The 20,182-nt window shown below is 40.5% G+C and overlaps 1 protein-coding gene across 24 annotated transcripts in view; it reads left to right on the forward strand.

Annotated features, from left to right (window-relative positions):
• The window catches only part of DST (dystonin), an 879,552-nt gene that overhangs the window by 465,275 nt on the left and 394,095 nt on the right, over positions 1 to 20,182 (forward strand). For 21 of the 24 annotated variants that reach the window (XM_075340287.1, XM_075340288.1, XM_075340270.1 and 18 more), the window contains 8 exons: positions 6,684 to 6,796; positions 7,312 to 7,418; positions 9,743 to 9,862; positions 16,020 to 16,115; positions 16,199 to 16,326; positions 19,260 to 19,353; positions 19,548 to 19,702; positions 19,792 to 20,182. The exon at positions 19,792 to 20,182 is cut by the window's right edge and continues 138 nt beyond it. In XM_075340287.1, coding sequence (XP_075196402.1) covers positions 6,684 to 6,796; positions 7,312 to 7,418; positions 9,743 to 9,862; positions 16,020 to 16,115; positions 16,199 to 16,326; positions 19,260 to 19,353; positions 19,548 to 19,702; positions 19,792 to 20,182 — 1,204 coding nt within the window. Of the gene's footprint in view, positions 1 to 6,683; positions 6,797 to 7,311; positions 7,419 to 9,742; positions 9,863 to 16,019; positions 16,116 to 16,198; positions 16,327 to 18,408; positions 18,667 to 19,259; positions 19,354 to 19,547; positions 19,703 to 19,791 lie in introns of those variants that run through there. The other 3 variants (XM_075340295.1, XM_075340284.1, XM_075340294.1) reach the window with 3 other exon arrangements.

The following is a 20,182-nucleotide window of genomic DNA, read 5'->3' on the forward strand; positions in this document are numbered from 1 at the left end:
GTAGGATGACCCTCAATGTTACCCTCATCTTGCCTTAAATAGGGAACCAACCAGCAGGATTTTCATATATAAAGTAAAGCCAGTACTGTACTGGTACTACGATGCTCAATCCAGGCATACCTTTTGTTCAGAGATTGGATGTTTTAGTGGGCAACAGCTTAGGAGTCCCGGTTCCCCACTATCCCAAAGTAATCATGACACGTATGGTGAGAAAAGCCTTTTCATCCTTTGCAGTCAAACTAATATTGATCCTTCTAGATACATTTTTATCCAATATTTGAAGTAAAAAGGCATATTTGGGCAAAAGGTATAAGAAATTGTTATTGTATAATTTGTGTGGACAGCGGCAAAAAACACTGGATTTCTGTAACTTGTGAACACGGCCTTTTAGACACTAAAAAGCAACATGTCATATAGTGAAGCTTATTAATATGAGAAATTTCTGGCTGATATGACTATGGATGAATGAACAGTCTGGGCACCTGTTGAACATTCCTCACTGGTAAATGCGTGTGGCTGGGGGGTGGCTAGGGGCGTGCTCAAAATTTGCCTCACCACATACTTTTTCCCTCTTTCTGTTCTTCAAACGTTGGCAGCTATATACTTGATCTGATCCCACCCTAAAAGTGAAATTTCATATTTAACAGTGAGATAACCTTTTTAGCCTCTTTTAACATTTTTTTTTTAAATTTGCTTGTGGTTACCTTCACTTTAAGGAGAAAAATGTACATGTATCAAAATGACTTGAAAAGGATATAAATAATATAAAATGCTCCAACACACTTTATAGTCACTCCTTCCCTGCTAATAGCTTGACTCTTAATGTAATGTTCTGTAGTCTTACGGTCATAATCTAGTTGCTTTGGAGACTAAATGCCCATTTACACACAACGATATCGCTAATGATATTTTGTCGGGTTCACGGAATTCGTGACGCCCATCCGGCGTCGTTAGCAACGTCGTTGTGTGTAACAGCTCCGAGCGAGTGTTATCGATCAAAAATACTTATTTAATCGTTGATCGTTGACACGTCGTTCATTTTCAAAATCTTGTTGGTCGTTGTGGACGTAGGTTGTTCGTTGTTCCTGAGGCAGCACACATCACTACGTGTGACACCCCAGGAACGACGAACAACAGCTTAGGCTAAGTTCACACTTCCGTTGTTTTGCATCAGTCACAATCCGTAGCCTTAAGGAATTACGGTATCCTGCAAAATATTTTGCAGGAATCCTGTTTTTCCCCATAGGCTTCTATTAGTGACGGATTGTGACTAATGATGCTGCGTTGCATCCGCTGCGTCGCGGTCAGTCATTTTTTAACTGACCACTGGGCGGGAGCAACGCAGCATGTAACGTTTTTGAGCAGCGTGATCCTTAGGATTTCACTGCGCATGCGCTCTCTGGCTCCCCGCCCCCGTAACCATGATAATCATCGGGTAACCAAGCAATGCGCTTTGGTTAGTTACCCGATATTTACAGTGGTTACGGGTGCAGGGAGCCAGCGCTAAACGGTGTACGCTGGTATCCAAGATAAATATCGGGTAACCAAGCAAAAAGTGCTTTGCTTTTACCCGATATTTACCCTGGATACAGTGTGCAAGGAGGCCGATACTTCACCACTTGGCTCCGCCCCCTCCCACACTCCGCATGTGTACACACACACTCACACACTCACTCACTTGTCCCCAGCCCTGCAGTCCCCGCGGCACTGACGTCCTCAGCTCCACGGCTCCGCTCGGCTCCGCCCCCTCGCGCTCCACCCCCTCGCGCTCCACCCCCTCCCGCACTCCGCATGTACACACGCATGTAGACACACACACATATACACACACATACACACACACTCACTCACCTGTCCCCAGCCATGCAGACCGCGGCACTGACGTCCTCAGCTCCGCCGCCCGAACTCCGCCCCCCGCACACAACGGAGTCTGACAAAGAAATTCTTTTCTTTGTCACCGTTGTCATCCATTGTACAACGCATCAGTCACATGCGTCAAGCAACGCATATGACTAATGCAACACAACGGAAGTGTGAACTTAGCCTTACCTGCGTCCTCCGGCAACGAGGTGGGCGTGTCTTTCCTTCGGCTGCTCTCCGCCCCTCCGCTTCTACTGGCCGCCTGCCGCGTGACGACGCTGTGACGCTGCACGAACCGCCCCCTTAGAAAAGAAGCAGTTCGCCAGCCACAAAGACGTCGCCAGGCAGGTAAGTATGTGTGACGGGCACTAATGATATTGTGCGCCACGGGCAGCAATTTGCCCATGACACACAAACGACGGGGGCAGGTGCGATCGGCAGCGACATCGCTAGCGATGTCGCTGTGTGTAAAGCAGCCTTGCTACGAGCTGATGTGGTTGTATGTAGTTTCTTTTCTCTAGTTCTGTCCTTGGGGTGTCCTGAAAGGCAGATTCCAGTTCATGCCTTCAAGTAGTTTAGCCCTTGTCATGTAACATGCACAGCTGCTCCCAAGAGACTAGATATTATTACAGATATCTGAACAGTGATACGAGGGGCTGCTGATAAATCTTTTCTTTACCCAGAAAGAAACTAGATAGGATGATGAAACTTTACATTTATTCCACATACTCTCCACTGATGTCAACACACTTGTTATATCGGTATTCCAAGTTCTGTAAGCCTAGCAAAATGAAAGATTTCGGTTGTGCCTCAAACCAGGCATCCGTAGCAGCCATGGCATCAGAAATGGTGTGAAATTTGATACTCTTGAGGTGTTTCTTCAGATTTGGAAACAGATGATAGTCGGAGGGAGCTAGATCTGGTGAATAAGGTGGGTGGTCAACCAGCTGGAAACCCAGCTCTGCTAGTTTTGCCATGGTCGCTTGTTCGGTGTGAGCGGAGGCGTTGTCTTGCAGGAACAAGATTCCTTTGGACAGCTTGCCGCACCTTTTGCTTTCAGAGCTGCCTTCATTTGGTCCAGAAGTTCAGTGTAATACCTTGAATTGATGGTGGAACCCTTTTGAAGTTAGTCCACTATCCTTATCCCAGAATACAGACGCCATCACCTTAGTGGCTGATTTTTGCACCCTGAACTTCTTTGGATGAGGAGAGCCTCTGTGCCTCCACTCTTGACTGCTCCTTGTTTTCAGGGTCATACAAATAAATCCAGGTCTCATTCATAGTGACCAGTTGATCTAGGAAGTTCTTATCAGTCTATAAACGCTGACAAATGGACTGGGAAGTTTTCACTTGCATGCTTCTCTGATCTGCTGTCAAACATTTGGGGACCCACTTTGGAGATAGTTTCCTCATGTCCAAATGTTCATGGATAATGACACAAACACGTTCACATGAAATTCCCATGATGTCTGCTATTGCTTTAGCTGATATTTGTCGATTCTCCAGTATGAGGTTGTGCACAGCATCGACGATCTCCAGAACAACAACCACTCTGTCGTGCAGGACGATCCTCATCATTGGTGCTTAAGTGGCCCGTTTTAAATTAGGCAGCCCAGTTCTTAACTGTGGAATATGAAGGGCATTGATCCCCCAATGTCTGTGACATATCATCATGAATATCTTTGTGGACTTTCATTGCAGAAACAAGAATTTTATCACTCCTCTGCTCTCAGTTGCTGTGAATATCGCATTAGACTCCGCCATTTTGTTTTCCCGTGTGCATAGAACACTGTTGCCATAAGCCACAAACAAAATTTTGAAAACATATATTAGACACATAAGGCTTTCATGTGATGTAACATTTGTTACATAGAAACAAAAAAATCATAAAGCCAAAGACTTATCAGCAGCCCCTCGTATTAGTTTATATGATTATATTAAAAAATTGCAACTTAAAGGTAATTACTAATTGTTAAAAGGGCATTCCAATCTTGTACACTCTATATTCCATAAATATATAAAGAGATGTGAGCGCCATCAATGTCGAGAAGGAGACATTCGCTGCTGTCAGTGGCGAGGTGGTTGGGATTCCCATTTAAATTAATAAGGCTTTCAAGCCCATCTCCACATACAGCGGCATGCATACGGACTCTCTTCAAGTTAGATGCACGTTTCATTAGCGGGACTAGAATCTACTATACATTTTGTCACATAGGTTGTGTAAAGTCCATAAAGCCGAACCTCTCCAAAACTGAACTTTTCGTGTTTTCTCCCTCTACTAATCTACATATACCTATATTGCAATTTCCTTGGGTTGTTAAACCATAACTCCCAAGCAACTTGCTCACTGTCTTGTGGTTATAATTGACACAGAACTTTCCTGTATCCGATCACTCACTCGTTCATGTTACCTGCATTTTAAAATAAAAACATCTCCAGAATCTGATCTTTTTTCACCTTTGAAACTGCACTCTTAGTGTCGCTCTTATTCATTCTCATCTGGACTACTGCAACTTTCTATAAATAGATCCGCCTCTAACCAAACTTTCTCCTCTCCAATCCGTCTTAAAGGCGGAAGCCAGAGTTATATTTTTGTCTAGCCGCTTCGCTCATTGCTCCACCTTGTGCCAGTCATTACGCTGGTTACCCATTTGCTACAGAATATTATACAAACTTATCTCTCACCCACAAAGCTCTACACAGTTTGGCACCACCCTATATTCTTCCTTCATCTGTTTCTATCACCCATGCTTTGCTGTCCATTCTGCAACTCATCTAAGACAAACATCCTCAAAAATGTGAACCTCGTACCTCCATCTCCAAGATGTGCTGCGCCCATTTTCTGGAAGGTTCTACCTCAGATTATCTGACTACTACCTAGACCTAGCCCCCACATTTTTAGGTGTGCTTTAAAAACACATCTCTTTAGACAAGCGTATTACCTCAACTCACTAACCTACAGTGTCATGTAAAGTTTGGGCACCCCTGGTCAAAATTACTGTTATTGGGAACAGTTAAGCAGGTTGAAGATGAAGTGATCTCTGTAAGATATAGCGTTATAGATGACACATTTTCTTTGTCTTTTAGGTAAAAATAAAATATATATTTTCATCTTTTACATTTTAAAAATTGCAAAAAGGAAAATGGGCTAATTCAAAAGTTTGGACATCCTTGGACATTTGTGTGCTCATATAACTTTGACCAAGGTTTCAGACCTTAATTAGCCTTTTATGGTTATGGCTTGTTCATTATCATCTTTAGGAAAGGACAGGTGATGCAAATTTCACAGCTTTATTAAAACCCAGCCTCTTCTAAACCTTGTACCAAAAATAGCAAATAAGGGTTCTTCTAAGCAGCTGCCTGCATAAATTGAAAATGGGGAGGCCCACAAAGCAGAAGGCTATAAGAAAATAGCAAAGCGTTTTCAAGTTACCCGTTCCTCAGTTCAAAATGTAATTAAGAAATGGCAGTTAATAGGGTCAGTGGAGGTCAAGATAAGGTCTGGAAGAGCAAGCTAAATTTTTGTGAGAGCTGCTCGTAGCACTGCTGTAGAGGCAAATCAGAACCCCCGCTAAACTGTAAAAGACCTTCAGAAAGAGTTAGCAGACTCTGGAGTTGTGGTACATTGTTCTACTATTCAGATGTCCCTGCACAAATATGGTCTTCATGGAAAAGTCATCAGAACAAAACTTCTCCTGCATCTTCACCGTAATATTCATAATCAGAAGTATGCAAAAGAACATCTAATCAATCTTGATGCTTTTTGGAAAAAAGTCCTGTGCACCTTTAAGGTTAAAATAGAACTCTTTGGCCACAATAATCAAAGGTATGTGTGGGGGGGAAAAAGGGCACAGAATTTCAGGAAAATAATATCTCACATAGCACTAAGTATGAGGATGGATCAATTATGCTTTGGAGTTGTGTTCCAACCAATGGCACTGGGAACATTTCACAGGTTGAGGGAAGGATGGATTCAATAAAATTTCAACAAATTCTTGATGCAAATGTAACAGCATCTGTAAAAAAGATGAAGTTGAAAAATGGATGGCTTATACAAATAGAATTATCCTAAACACACATCAAAATCCACAATAGACTACCTCAAAAGGCACAAGCTGAAGGTTTTACGATGGCCCTCATAGTCTGAATATCATTGAAAATCTGTGGCTAGACCTCAAAAGAGCATTGCATGCAAGACGACCCAGGAATCTCAAAGAACTAGAAGACTTTTCCAATAAAGAATGAATGAAAATCCCTCAGACAAGAATTGAAATACTCTTTGCTGTCTATAAAATGCGTTTACAAGCTGTCATACTTGTCAAAGGGGGTGCTACTAGGTACTAACCATGCAGGGTGCCCAAACTTTTGCATCTGCCTATTTTCTATTTTTGTTCATTTAAAAATGTAAAAGATGAAAATATATATATTTTTTGTCAAAAATATATAGGAAATGTGTCATTTTAACTTTATGTCTTTTAGAGATCATTTCATCTTCAACTTGCTTAACCCCTTATGACTAAGGACATACCCATACGTCTTTGAGGGGAAATAGTTCCTATCCAAGGACGTATAGGTACGTCCTGGTTATTATAGAGGCAATGGTGCTGTGCCCACCGTGAACGCCGCTGGGGACTTAGCTTTCCCGATAAAAGATGCAATTAGAAAATTTTACTTTGCTGCCATTTAAGAATATAATTTTAGATGCAATGACTATTGACCTTTGTAATAAAATGTATAGTTGTATAGTGACTTAGATTGTTATTGTTTATTACTTCTCTTTATTAGACTAGTAGTATCTTAATTGGTTGTGTATTATTTTGTAGGCCGGACCTGATTGACATGGATACCGTTGCTGTTCAAAGCAACATTATGAACTTAGAAAATGCTTTTTATGTAGCTGAAAAACTGGGTGTCACCAGACTTCTGGATCCAGAAGGTACAATATTATTCTTACAATATTAAAGGGGTCGTCCAGTCTTTGCTAAAAGTCTGCAGTTACTCTATGTGATTTCAGACTTCTGAGTCCATACTGTGTGCATACTGCACTCTGTCAGGATTCTTCATTGTCTGTGGCAAGATGTCATGTGACCGGAAGTATGCATTTTGCTTACTTCTGGCCACATTTCACCTAGACATGTGCATGCTCACTCAATCCACTTATATTGATCGAGGCCACACATCTAATTGAAATGTTGCCAGAAGTATGGAAATTGCATACTTGTGGTCAATGTGACCGCATGTTCTCGCTGCAGACACTGCACAAGTCTTGATAGTATGCAGTGTGAGGATTCAGAAGTCTAAAATCACAGAGTGACTGTAGACTTTTAGAAAATTAGAAAAAACTGGATAACCCCTTTAACGATGAAAAATAAAATATCTAATACACAATAAATAAGAATTATAAAATAAGCAAACACTAAAATATTGTCTTTTATTCTGTTTTCTTCCTAGATGTAGATGTTTCTTCCCCAGATGAAAAGTCAGTAATTACTTATGTTAGTTCAATGTATGATGTTTTTCCCAAGACACCAGATGGAGGGGAAGGCATAAGTGCAAATGTAAGTAATATGGATTTTATGTGTTTGCTAACTTTTAAGTTTTTTCTTATAAAATAGTGTTTTGTGCTGTGTCACACGGATGTTAAACATTAAAAAAACGGACATAAAGATGGTACCCAGATGAGAATAAGATGAAATTGAGCCGAGTTTTTTGTATGAAATGCGGATGATTTTTCACACGTATCTGCAGCCGGCCTAATTGAGACACCAATCAAGGAATGTGTTTAGCAGTTGTGTCAGGAATAGTATTAGTGAAAAGATTTGTACTTAATGGAGGGGCGTGGTGGAGTAAGATGCTCCGGATTCTTTAAAAGGGGCACACCACTTAATTTGGCGCATCCCTTCTGTGGTGTTCTCCTTCCTCGCCTAAGGACTGGAGTAACAATTCTGGTGTAAGTTTTGATGAATTTGGATGTCGGGTGCAACCACGCCCTGACCTATCCATGCTCCACCCTGTTTAGTGGAGGTGGCTGCAAGAGGTGTGAAAACACCAACAATTGCAACATTTTGGAAAGCTCTTTGATGATATGTTCCTAATGTTCTTATAATGACATGCGGTCATTTTTTTTTCCATAATGCAGCCTGCTGTAGATTAGACGTTTAGGTGCTTCTCTCTATTGAATCTGCAAAAAAGGGTTTTCCAACGAAAAAAGTTAATTTCAAAGTTCATTTTAATTAATAGATCTTGGATTAATAAAAATGTCCACAATTGGATATGTAAAAAAATGTTCCTGTGCTGAGATAATCTTATAAAAAGGGCCCTGCTATGTACTGTGTAATGGCCGTGTCTGATCGTACAGGGGCATGGTCTTTTCATGTCACATCTCCTGGGCGGGGAGGATGCAAAAGAGTATAGACACATTACAGAGGCTCATAACTGAATATTTTTTGTGAGGTAAACCATTGCCTTGCCTGTTTGTAAAAAAGGTTTGACCTCAAAGAAAGAATATAATGACTGTATACTCTTTTGCTTTCTTCTCAGCCTTGGAGATGTGGTAAATTCAGATCATGTCCCTGTACAGTCATACACGGCCATTACACATACAAAAAAGAGAGATTTTCAAACCAGCTCACCCATCTGGAGAGGAATCACATGGACCAGGACGGTGCATGGGAAAATAGACAGCTCAGCCAGGCTGTGTAGCCACGAGGTGAAAAGACGGAAATCCAGCATCCAATCCAGTACTTTTTTAAAACACATTTCTAGACTAAGGACGTGACACGTCCGAAATGCGTCACATACTGCAACACATACCGCTATGTGTTGATTTTAAACTGATCGTGGATATGGACTTTTAATACATACCAAATAAAGACAATTTTAAAGAAAGAAGTACCGGATTGAATGCTGGATTTCCTACTTTTCACAGCCATTACACAGTATATAGGAGGGGCACATTTATAAGATTATCTCAGCATTGGAAAAAAATTTTTTGTAAATAAATCCAAATGTGGAACTTAATATTATTCCATCTACTGATTAAAATGAACTTCGTCTGTGGGAGAACCCCTTCATTAGTGTAGTTAAGAAAGATAGGGAATTGTTAATGTAAGTATATTATAATTTAGTTTCTATTATTGCACTAAACAGATATGGATTTAGTTCAAAATTACTTTGGCCTTCGGACCACCTTTTTAAAGAAGCATTCCCAGTAAAAACTGTGTTCTCCAATCCCTTATCAATATGTATGTAATGTGATGTGGATAAGTTCAAACGATTACCGATTGCCATCCTATCTGGTTCCCAGTGATGTTCCGATCCTCTGCTATACCATGTGACTCCTTTTCTGTGTAGCGGTTTCACTCCGCATTTTCTGCCCTTAAACTCACATTCACTCTTCCATAGGCTTACATTAATGCCGAAGTCAGACTTGCGAGTGACTTGCGCATAACCGAGCACAAAGATCGAGCTGCATCACCCGCACAGCCTGCCACTCTTCGGAGAGGAGCGTGCAGCTGCATAGAAACACATGCAGCTGCACTCTCCTTTCCAGGGACAGGCAGGTCGCGTTGATTGATCCGACTTGAACCTCGTGCGAGTCACTAACAAGTGTGATTCCGGCCTGAGAAAGTGACTTCCAATCCACACAGAAAATACCATGTAATTCAATGAATCTGAACTGTGGTTGCATGGTTAAGAAAGCGATCTAAACACTTGACACTGGCATTTTCATACTTTTTAACACATTGTAAAAGTGTGTGAAGGAGGCCTTATGATAACTGTTGGTGGATTACTCCCCAGTCCACCACAAACATAATGCATTTCTTGTTTATTTTCCTAATTGAGGATGTAATGTTGCTTCTGTTTGTTTTCTGTGCCTTAGGATGTTGAAGTAAAGTGGATAGAATATCAGAATATGGTGAATTACCTCATCCAATGGATTAGGCACCATGTGACATTGATGTCAGACAGAAATTTCCCAAACACTGTTGCAGAACTAAAGGTAAAACCTCACTTCCTTTATGTATAACATATTGTTTTTAATCTGTGCTTAGAAAAAATGAACAGGTGGTTGTTTTTCTTATATATAGTTAATATAAATCTATAAGATTGATTAATAGATTATCCAAACCTACAAACTAATTTGTATGCATACAGTATGTCTTAGTGAAGAAGTGCTTTCACTATCAGCTATGCTTGAAAGAAAGGGCGGACGTATCATTGGTACAACCTGTGTAGCTGCAAAGGGGCCAAAAAGGTATGAGGGGCCCATTACCAACTCCAAAGCAGGTGGAATTGTGAATTTTTATGGGTTATTGGATTAAAAAAGGGCCCCATGTACCATCTGCCAGTGCATGAATGTATAGTAAAGGTTAAAAACATATTTTCAATAAGTATGTTCATTTTTCAGAATAAGTATATTTATTTTTCATACTTGACTTGGCACTGTTGTAGCGGAAGGGCACTGTGGAGTTTTACTTAATGCAACTTAAAGCACCATGGCAGTGTTTTTTTTTTCAGTGCTGGAGTTGTGCTTTAAATCTAAGTCCCCTGCCCCGTCTTATGGAAAAAGAAAAAAAATACTTATTAGCTCTTCCATATAAGGTAGAATTCATGGATCCTTTTCCATGGACAAGAAAATCCAGTTGGTTCAACCGAGTAAAGGCATATGAAGAAAAGGTCTACCAATTGCATATAAAAATGTTCATTTACTCAAAAAAAGTTAAAAGCATGATGGTGCATGCAAGTGCACACAAAGTAGACACTTAGAATGGTAACGCATTTCGAATTCGATCTGGTTCTTAGTCATACCATGGTATGGTGCACACGTTGAGTATTTGGTTAGTTTTTTCCCTCAGCATTTAAGCCAAAACCAACAGTTGAACTATCAGAGGAAAAGTATAACAGAAACCCAGGCACAACTTCTGTATTTTTACCGTCTTTTGGTTTGGGCTTAGAAATACTGATGTAAAAAAACTCGCCAAATACTCAACGTGTTAACATGACCTTGAAATTGCAATCCAGACACAACTTTCAATGTGTTATGTGCAGTATAGACTATAAACCCGATTCATCATTTGCTGTTTTTTTTTAAGTCACTTTTGTTTTTTGTCTTATGGTATTCGTTGCTCTTTTACAGTGGGTACGGAAAATATTCAGACCCTTTTAAATTTTTCGTTCTTTGTTTCATTCCAGCCATTTGGTAAATTCAAAAAAGTTCATTTTTTTTCATTAATGTACACTTTGCACCCCATCTTTACAAAAAAAACCCATAAATGTAGAAATTTTTGCAAATTTTTTAAACAACAAAAACATGGTCATAAGTATTCAGACCCTTTGCTCAGACATTCCTATTTAAATCATATGCTGTCCATAGGACTTGATTTGGAAAGGCAGACACTTGTCTATATAAGACCCCACAGCTCACAGTGCACGTCAGACCAATTGAGAATCATGGGGTCAAAGGAACTGCCCAAGGATCTCAGAGACAGAATTGTGGCAAGGCATAGATCTGGTTAAGGTCACAAAAGAATTTCTGCAGTACTCAAGGTTCCTAAGAGCACAGCGGCCTACATAATCCTTAACACTAGAAGTTCCAGAAATTTCGAGCTCCCTGGGTTCCAAAGGTAGAAATGTTAAATGACCCCTCTCTGGGACTTCTAGTGTTAAATAGAAGACATTTAGGACCACCAGAACTCTTCCTAGACGTACCAAACTGAGCAATTGTGGGAGAAGAGCATTAGTGAGAGAGGTAAAGAAAAAAAACAAGATCACTGTAGCTGAGCTCCAGAGATGCAGTAGGGAAATGGGAGAAAGTTCCACAAAGTCAACTATCACTACAGTCCTCCACCAGTTGGGCCTTTATGGCAGAGTGGCTCGATGGAAGCCTCTCCTCAGTGCAAGACATATGAAAGCCCTTATAGAGTTTGCAAAAAAAAAAACACATGAAGGATTCCCAGACTATGAGAAATAAGATTCTCTGGTCTGATGAGATGAAGATAGAACTTTTTGGTGATAATTCTAAGCGGTATGTGTGGAGAAAACCAGGCACTGCTCATCACCTGCCCAATACAATCCCAACAGTGAAACATGGTGGTGGCAGCATCATGCTATGGGGGTGTTTTTCAGCTGCAGGGACAGGAGGACTGGTTGCAATTGAAAAAAAATGAATGCAGCCAAGTACAGAGATATCCTGGAAGAACACCTCTTCCAGAGTGCTGTTGACCTCAGACTTGGCTAAAGGTTACCTTCCAACAAGACAATGACCCTAAGCACACAGCTACAATAAAAGGAGTGGCTTCAGAACAACTCTGTGACCATTCTTGACTGGCCCAGCCGGAGCCCTGACCTAAACCCAATTGAGCATCTCTGGAGAGACCTGAAAATGGCTGTCCACCAATGGTCACCATCCAATCTGATGGAACTGGAGAGGATCTGCAAGGAAGAATGGCAGAGGATCCCCAAATCCAGGTGTGAAAAAAACTTGTTGCATTATTTCCAAGAAGACTCATGGTTGTACTAGCTTCAGTTTTTCTTGTTTAAGAAATGTGCAAACATTTCTTCATTTCTGTTTTTTTCTGTCAAGATGGGGTGCAGAGTGTACATTAATGAGAAAAAAATGAACTTTTTTTAATCTACCAAATGGCTGCAATGAAACAAAGAGTGAAAAATTTAAAGGGGTCTGAATACTTTACGTACCCACTGTATGTACTGCATTGTTCAAAATTACGTATGCTGTTCATGAATTTTGTACACAGCCAAAAATGGTCTTTTATTTTTGTTTTGCAGTTTTCTTGGCTAGAAAAAAATTGCATGTTTTTGAAAATGCTGCAAAAATAGTGGCAAAATATTTGGTGTACGTAAAATCACTTCAGGGTGGAGTCTGATATACATTTTCAACAAATTTTGCAACTTTGTGAAAAGTTTCATATGATGAATCAGGCAAATAAACCTGGAAATTCTAATTTTGCCCATAGTGGCGAACTGAAAAAACAAACAAAAAAAGCAACAGCCAAACACATATAAAATAAACTTCAAAAAGGTGCAAGCGAAAGCATAAATACAACAATAAATTTAAAAAGTTGCTAAAAACTCCAAAAAAAAAAAAGTGCTAATACAATAATGAATGGGGCATCATGACTGGTGTTTTCTGATCTGAAATGTATTAGTTAAATTCAATTAACTTAGCACCTCCGTAATTTTAACCCAAATGGCTCTCTTAGAGGGCTTGTCCAATGAACAAAGTACATTTTAATCAATAGATACTGAAATAATAATAAGTTCCACAATTGCATGTGTTTAAAAGAAAAAAAAAGTTCCTGTGCTGAGATTATCATATATATGTGTCCCTGCTATGTGCTGTGTAATGTCCGTGTCTAATTATACAGGGACAAGGTTTGAACATACCACAGCTCCTGGGCAGGGGATGTCACAAAGGAGTATAGAGACAACACTGCAAGGACTCACAGTTGATTTGTTCTGTGAGGTAAAATATTGCTTAAAAACAGCCAGGGAACTGTTTTACCTCACAGAAAAAAATCACCTTCCATCCCATGCTGTTCTCTCTGTTTATTCTCCTTTGCATCTTCCCCTGCCCATGAGATGTGGTATGATCGAACCATGTTTCTGCACTGTCAGACACAGCATTACACAGTACACAGCAGGGGCACATTTATAAGATTATCTGATTATCTCAGCACATTATTATTTTTTGTAGCAAATCCAATTGTAGAAATTATTATTATTCCAAGATGTATTAATTTAGAACTTACTGTCCTTTGATTGTGGGACAACCCTTGTAAGGGGCACGTTTATAACTATATTAATTTGTTATGCTTAATTAATTCCACATCGCTTTACAGACATTATTATCATGCGATCATCTCATTTGGGCTCACAGCCTAAATCCTGGTCATTTTGTTTGGACTGTGGGAGGAATCCAGAGCACCTAGAAGAAACACACACAATCACAGGAATAACATACAAACGTTTTGCAGTATGCTGGGAGTTTGAATGAGTTCTCTTAGAAAATATACAAAATTAGCGCCATCACATGTTTCAAGCTTCAGCTTATCCTAGGCCTGCACTGCTCAGTTCCTCTGACAGCGTTTCAGCAGGACTCAGAGAATAACTGAGCACTGGTTTACAGCTCAGCACAGAGTAGGACAGAAGCAGGAAAAAACCCAACCCATTCTACTCAGTCAGCCAGGGAGAGTTTTTTCCGTGTTGCTTCTGCTTTTCTTTTTGTCCAGTTGTAAACATATCTGGCTGAGTCAGCTGATCAGTTATACTTGTTGTCGATGTTGCTTCTCAGCCTATAATAGACTTCCTGTAACATCTTCAGAGACATCTGTCTTAGGCTAGTTTCACACTTGTGTTGTTTTCCTTCAGTCACAATCCACCGTTTTGGAAAACAGCGGAATCCGTGAACGGATTCCACTGCTTCCCCTAGACTTGTATGGCCGACAGATTACGACTGACCGGGCGGAAGGAACGCAACATGTAACGTTTTTTGAGCAGCGGAATCCTTAGGATTTCGCTGCGCATGCTCTCTCTGGCTCCCTGCACACGTAACCAGGGTACACATCGGGTTACTAAGCAAAGCGCTTTGCTTAGTTACCCGATACTTATCCTGGCTACGTGTGCAAGGAGCCAGCGCTAAGCAGTGTATGCTGGTAACCAAGGTAAATATCGGGTAACCAAGCAAAGTGCTTTGCTTAGTTACCCGATATTTACCCTGGCTACGTGTGCAGGGAGCCCGACACTTCCCCGCTCGGCTCCGCCCCCTACCGCACTCCACTCCGCATGTACACATGCACACACACAGACACACGCACACGCGCACGCACACACACGCGTGCACGCACACACACTCACTCACCTGTCCCCAGCCATGCAGTCTCCGGCACTGATGTCCTCAGCATCATGGCCCCGCTCGGCTCCACCCACCCAGCACTCCGCCCCCCGCACACATTCTCGGCGGCCGAACGATCAGCTTATCACCCGGTGGTGAAAAAAAGCAGATTCCGTTGTTTTGTACGATCCGTTGCATCCGTTGTGCCACTATATGCAACGCATCCGTTGCATCCGTCACACAACGTAATGCAACGGATGCCGTTCAACGCAAGTGTGAAACTAGCCTTAGGCTATGTGCACACGCTGCGGATTTACCGCGGATTTGCCGAATATTTGCTGCAGAAATTGTGTCTAAAATTGCTGCAGTCATTCCCTAGCAAATCCTATGTGTTTTAAAAAATGCTGTGCGCACACTGCGTTTTTTTATACTTGCGGATTTACCCACAGATCTTCTGCTGCGGAATTAATGAGCATGTCACTTCTTTTCTGCAGGTACCTGCGGTTTTTGCCATGGATAATTCTAAAATCCACAGGGACCAAGCTGTGGAAAATCCGCTGCAAACCGCGGTAAAACCCCATGCGGATTTCGCTGCGGTTTTGGTGCATTTTTTTACCGCGGGTGCGGGATTCTTGAAGAGGGTCTGGATTTTCCTTAAGGAAGTGCGCACGTGGCCTTAAACAGTGTTTCTTAAGCCTGAGACCCATTCTAATGCATGCCTAAAACATCTTGCAGCATAAAATAGGTGATGGCGGCCATTTTTCACCACATCTTGGAGAATCTCTTTAAGTAGGGTGTGGTATTTCCCTCTTTACCAAAGCAGGGAGCTGATTTTTCCTGCTGAACAGCACACACCCATTCAACCTGGCTGGGTAGCAAGACAAGACTCAGTCGTAACAGTATTCCTGGCTAGATAATGCCTGTGATACTGGCCATAACATATCCTCCATCAACAGCACCGCCTGCAAAGTGAATACGGCGGCGCCGGGCGACTGAAGCAGACATCGCTGGAGCAGGTCCAGGTAAGGACGTACCATGTCCCCTTTACTCAACACTCTCTTGCATTCATCTGCTTTTGTTAATTAGCCACTAGAGAATATATGCAACTCACTGCTAGTTTAAGGTTCTTGCCCAGGAATTGAGCAGTTTCATCCATCCAGTATGAGGCAGCCAAAAAGATAGCCATTATGTTCACTTGAGGGTGTGTTAATCAATCCACAATCCATAAACTTTTTTTCTCAGCTTAATGCATATTTTTCTAGTTTCTACAATTTTCATTTCCTTAATTTGTGTGTTATCTCTGCAGGCACTTTATAACCAATACTTACTATTTAAAGAGAAAGATATCCCACCAAAAGAAACAGAAAAAGAAAAGATTAAGCACCTGTATTCATTGCTGGAAGTAAGTTTGGCAAGTATTTTGTTAGTGCATTATGTTTGTGGATTATTGAAGCACTTGACATTAAGACTTGTTTTTATTTTAAGGCTTGGATTGAATTTGGACGCATAAAGCTTTGTCAGGGTTATCATCCAAATGACATAGAAAAAGAATGGGGAAAGCTAATCATCGCTATGTTTGAAAGGGAGAAGGCAATTAGACCTGAAATTGAAAGGTATGCACAATGGAGCTCACGGTGTGCTTAATACACTACTATGCTGTATTCATGGAAAGGTAAAGTACTAGGCATGTATGATAATACCATATGTGTCACATGCAGAATATCACCTTCTTTGCCAATTTGCTATCTTCTGTAAATGAAAACTACAGTAGAACTAAAATTAAATGTTACATATCAGATCTAAAGTATAGATATCAGTGATAGGGTGCAAGAACTAGTGCAGAAAAGATAAAGCAATGTATTTACAAAAATAGCTCATTTTTATATGGAAAATGATAAAGATGCCCTTTAACACCTTACCATTATCTGCCACACATTTGTAGTGCTGGCAGAATGTAGTCAACATAACTGACATAAATAGCACCAGGACAGGAGTTACTGCTGCCAGCTGTAACATATAGCAGCATGTAAGTGGCTTCCCCAGTCACTCCATGGGTGGTGATCAGTTGCCTTTTACAGTCAGGGTGCCGATCCAAGGTTTTAGAAAGCTTATTAGGCCCTGCCTCCAATATATGAACTCCAGAATGGTGCCATTAAAAATTCAAGTTGTACCACATAAATCTCTCGTGTCTATTTTGATTTTTTTCCATAACCGTGTTTCAAAAGCCATAAATGTTCATGCAGTGTAAGGCCTTAATACCTGCATTCTTAAAGAGTTCTTGTCATCTTCTTGTCTTGAGGAGCACACCATTCCATACACCTGGCTATCTGCTTGTCAGGGGACAGTATGATGCTGAAGACTAACAGGTTGGACCAGTGGCATTCTTGCTTTGTTGGCCCAAACTGAGTTTTCTTCCATTTAGTTAAGAGGCAGCTTTTCCTCTGCAGCAAGGGAACTAAGGCTTGTTTCATACTACGTCTTCTCTTCCATTCAGTCAGTCTGTTGGGGCTTACGTTCATACCCCTGCAAAATGGGATTCTTGCGTATCTGTAGATGGGGCCATTGACTATAATGATGCAGACAGGGTCACCGTGTGCTCTGTCGTGCATCAATTTTGGCCATATATACCTATTGGAGGTAGACATCCAGTAGCAGTAGACTGCCTCTTGTGTCCTCCTCCAATAGGTGTATACGTCCGTAAATGACGGTGACTCCGTCTGCATCATTGTAGTCAATGGCCCCATCGGCGCATACACCGAGATCTTATTCTGCGGGGTTCGGATGTAAGCCCCAAATGGGACACTGAACATAGGAGAAAACGCAGTGTGTAAAGGCCCTAAGGCATGTCGGATCCAAAACACAGAGCCTGTTGGCAGAGTGCGCTCCTTACCTAGATAACCTGTCATTTTAAGGCTGCAGGGTTCCTGATAACCTAGGCAATGAGCTATACATTCTGGAATTAAAAAACCCTCCATTCTTGAGCATGTATAATATTTTTAATATGGGTTAAAATGCAAAATTGCTCGTTCTTACATGCACTTTGCACTTTGCAGTTTTAACCATTTAGGAGCTTGCGACAACCCCTTTATTGAGTTAGGCATGTTCATAGAGTCAAATTGTATGTCTGTGAAATACACGCTGTTCATGGAGTCTGTGTGGCCACTGTTATTGCTTGGGGAGAGATGTCATGGCACGTGTTAAAAACATGACACTCTTACTACAAAGAGCATCCCCAAAGGGAATAAAGGACCCCAGTTGATATTCTAAAGAGCAGGCAATGAAAACGTGACTGATTTTAACTTCTTAGCTTGAAACCATTCACCCGATCTGACATGCTGCAACAATTACTTTGCCAAACTGTGCGCTAGTTGTGTATGCTAATTGTTTCCTATTCATGGTGCTCTGGGATGTAAACATTTCTGGTGTATCAACACACAGACTTGGAGCTGTCTGATTGAGAATAATTGAAATATTTGGCATATCCATTTCCCACAGACGCCCAAATGAAGCCGATAAGCCCAAACTTGCTCAGTGTTAGAGCTAGGGAGGAAAGGCAAACTCGAACTGGTATATATGGCTGCAGGCAAAATCCTTTGAAGAGCAATGTGAACATTATTTGCTGGGTTTTGAATCTACATGTTAGAGCCTATTTAAGAAAGGACGCTAGTGGTACTCTTAGCCAGTAGGGATATATTTTAGTTCCTGGAAGCTGTACATTCTGGAGGTTTTTTTACTCTTATCTTTTATCATACTGTCAGTTTGGATGGGTGACTGAGGGTCAGCAGTATAAAAATGAACAGCACCTGTTATGGCTACTACAGTAGTGACTCTGTACTCACGGGGAGCAGTCGAACTAGTGTCGGCTCCAATGAGAACTTACTGTCAGTCCACTGTGGTCCTACAATGATAAGTTCATACATAAGCTTTGCCGGTGAACAGTCGAGCAGCGCAAGGTATGTGGTACAATATATTTATTAAGCCGATATGTAAAAATATATATATATACACTTTTGCATATATATATATATATTTATTTATATATATATAAATAAATGTTTGCATATCTATCTCTCTCTCTTTATATATATATATATATATATATATATATATATATATAGATAGATATATATGTATATATATATATATATATACATACATACATATATTCTGTATATGTATAAGGTGTGTATTTATATATATATATATATATATATATATACACACAGAAATACACACACATTGTGTGTGTATATATATATATACAAATACACACCTTATGTATATACAGAATAAACATATACACGCACATACACACACACATTTCCTATACATGCAGTGTGTATGTGTATATACTGTGTGTATGTATATGTACTATATATATATACATATATATACATATATATACACACATACACTGACATATGTATATACTGTGCATGTGTGTGTGTATATATAGGTATGTCTTACTTAAGCATTCTTATACTCCTATAAATATCTTTTTCAGAATTTAGATGTTAATTTTTTTTTTCTCTTTGCTTACTTTTAGGCAAGAGATGTTACAACAAATTGCAATCCGAGTGCAGCGAGATAGTCTCGGATGTGAAGATAAGCTGATACTGGCTCGGAGTGCTCTCCAAGCTGTGAGTGTTCCTGACACTTTCTAGCAGTTGACTGACACTTCATTGTATTTTAGTATAATTTTCATTGAATTTTTTATACCTTGAGAGTTATGCACATTCTAGTCTCATAACATTTCGTATTGCTGACCATTTAATTATCGTTACTTATAATTAAAATGTAATGATGTACCTGAGCTCTGTGTTCGCTGTTGTAGGACACTAAACGGATGGAATCTGGAATCCAGTTTCAAAATGAAGCTGAAATTGCAGGTTACCTGATCGAGTGTGAAAATCTATTGCGACAGCAGCTTGTGGATGTCCAGGCTCTTGTGGATGGGAAGTATTATCAAGCAGACCAGTTAGTACAGAGGTAATGATGTCTACAATCTAAACTGGCAGTCTCATTACTTCATTTTTTTATGCTTTACTAATTATTGCTATTTCTCTGCATCTGTGCAGGGTTGCCTCTTTACGGGATGAACTACTGGGATTGAGGAATGAGTACTCCTCGTTATACAGCAAAGGACGGATGGTTGCTTCTGATCAAACACAATTTATGTTATCAGGAATATCACAAAGCCTAAACTCAGGATTTTCACAAAGCTTGAACCCTGTAATGAACTCTGCAATGTCCCACAACATGGCACCAATGTCACCAACCGGCATGGCTCCAAGTATATCTGGCAGTATGTCTCCTGCTCTCCCACCTAATCTTGCTCCTGGTCTGCCATCCAGCCTTACAACCAATATGTCTCATGGCTTTAATTCACATTTGACTCCTATGACACCAACGTTTACACCAAACTTTAACCCAGGTTTAATCCAAAACTATGCAAGTGGGATGAACTCA

Source organism: Anomaloglossus baeobatrachus, chromosome 3, assembly GCF_048569485.1.
Source record: "Anomaloglossus baeobatrachus isolate aAnoBae1 chromosome 3, aAnoBae1.hap1, whole genome shotgun sequence".
Taxonomy (NCBI): Eukaryota; Metazoa; Chordata; class Amphibia; order Anura; family Aromobatidae; genus Anomaloglossus; species Anomaloglossus baeobatrachus.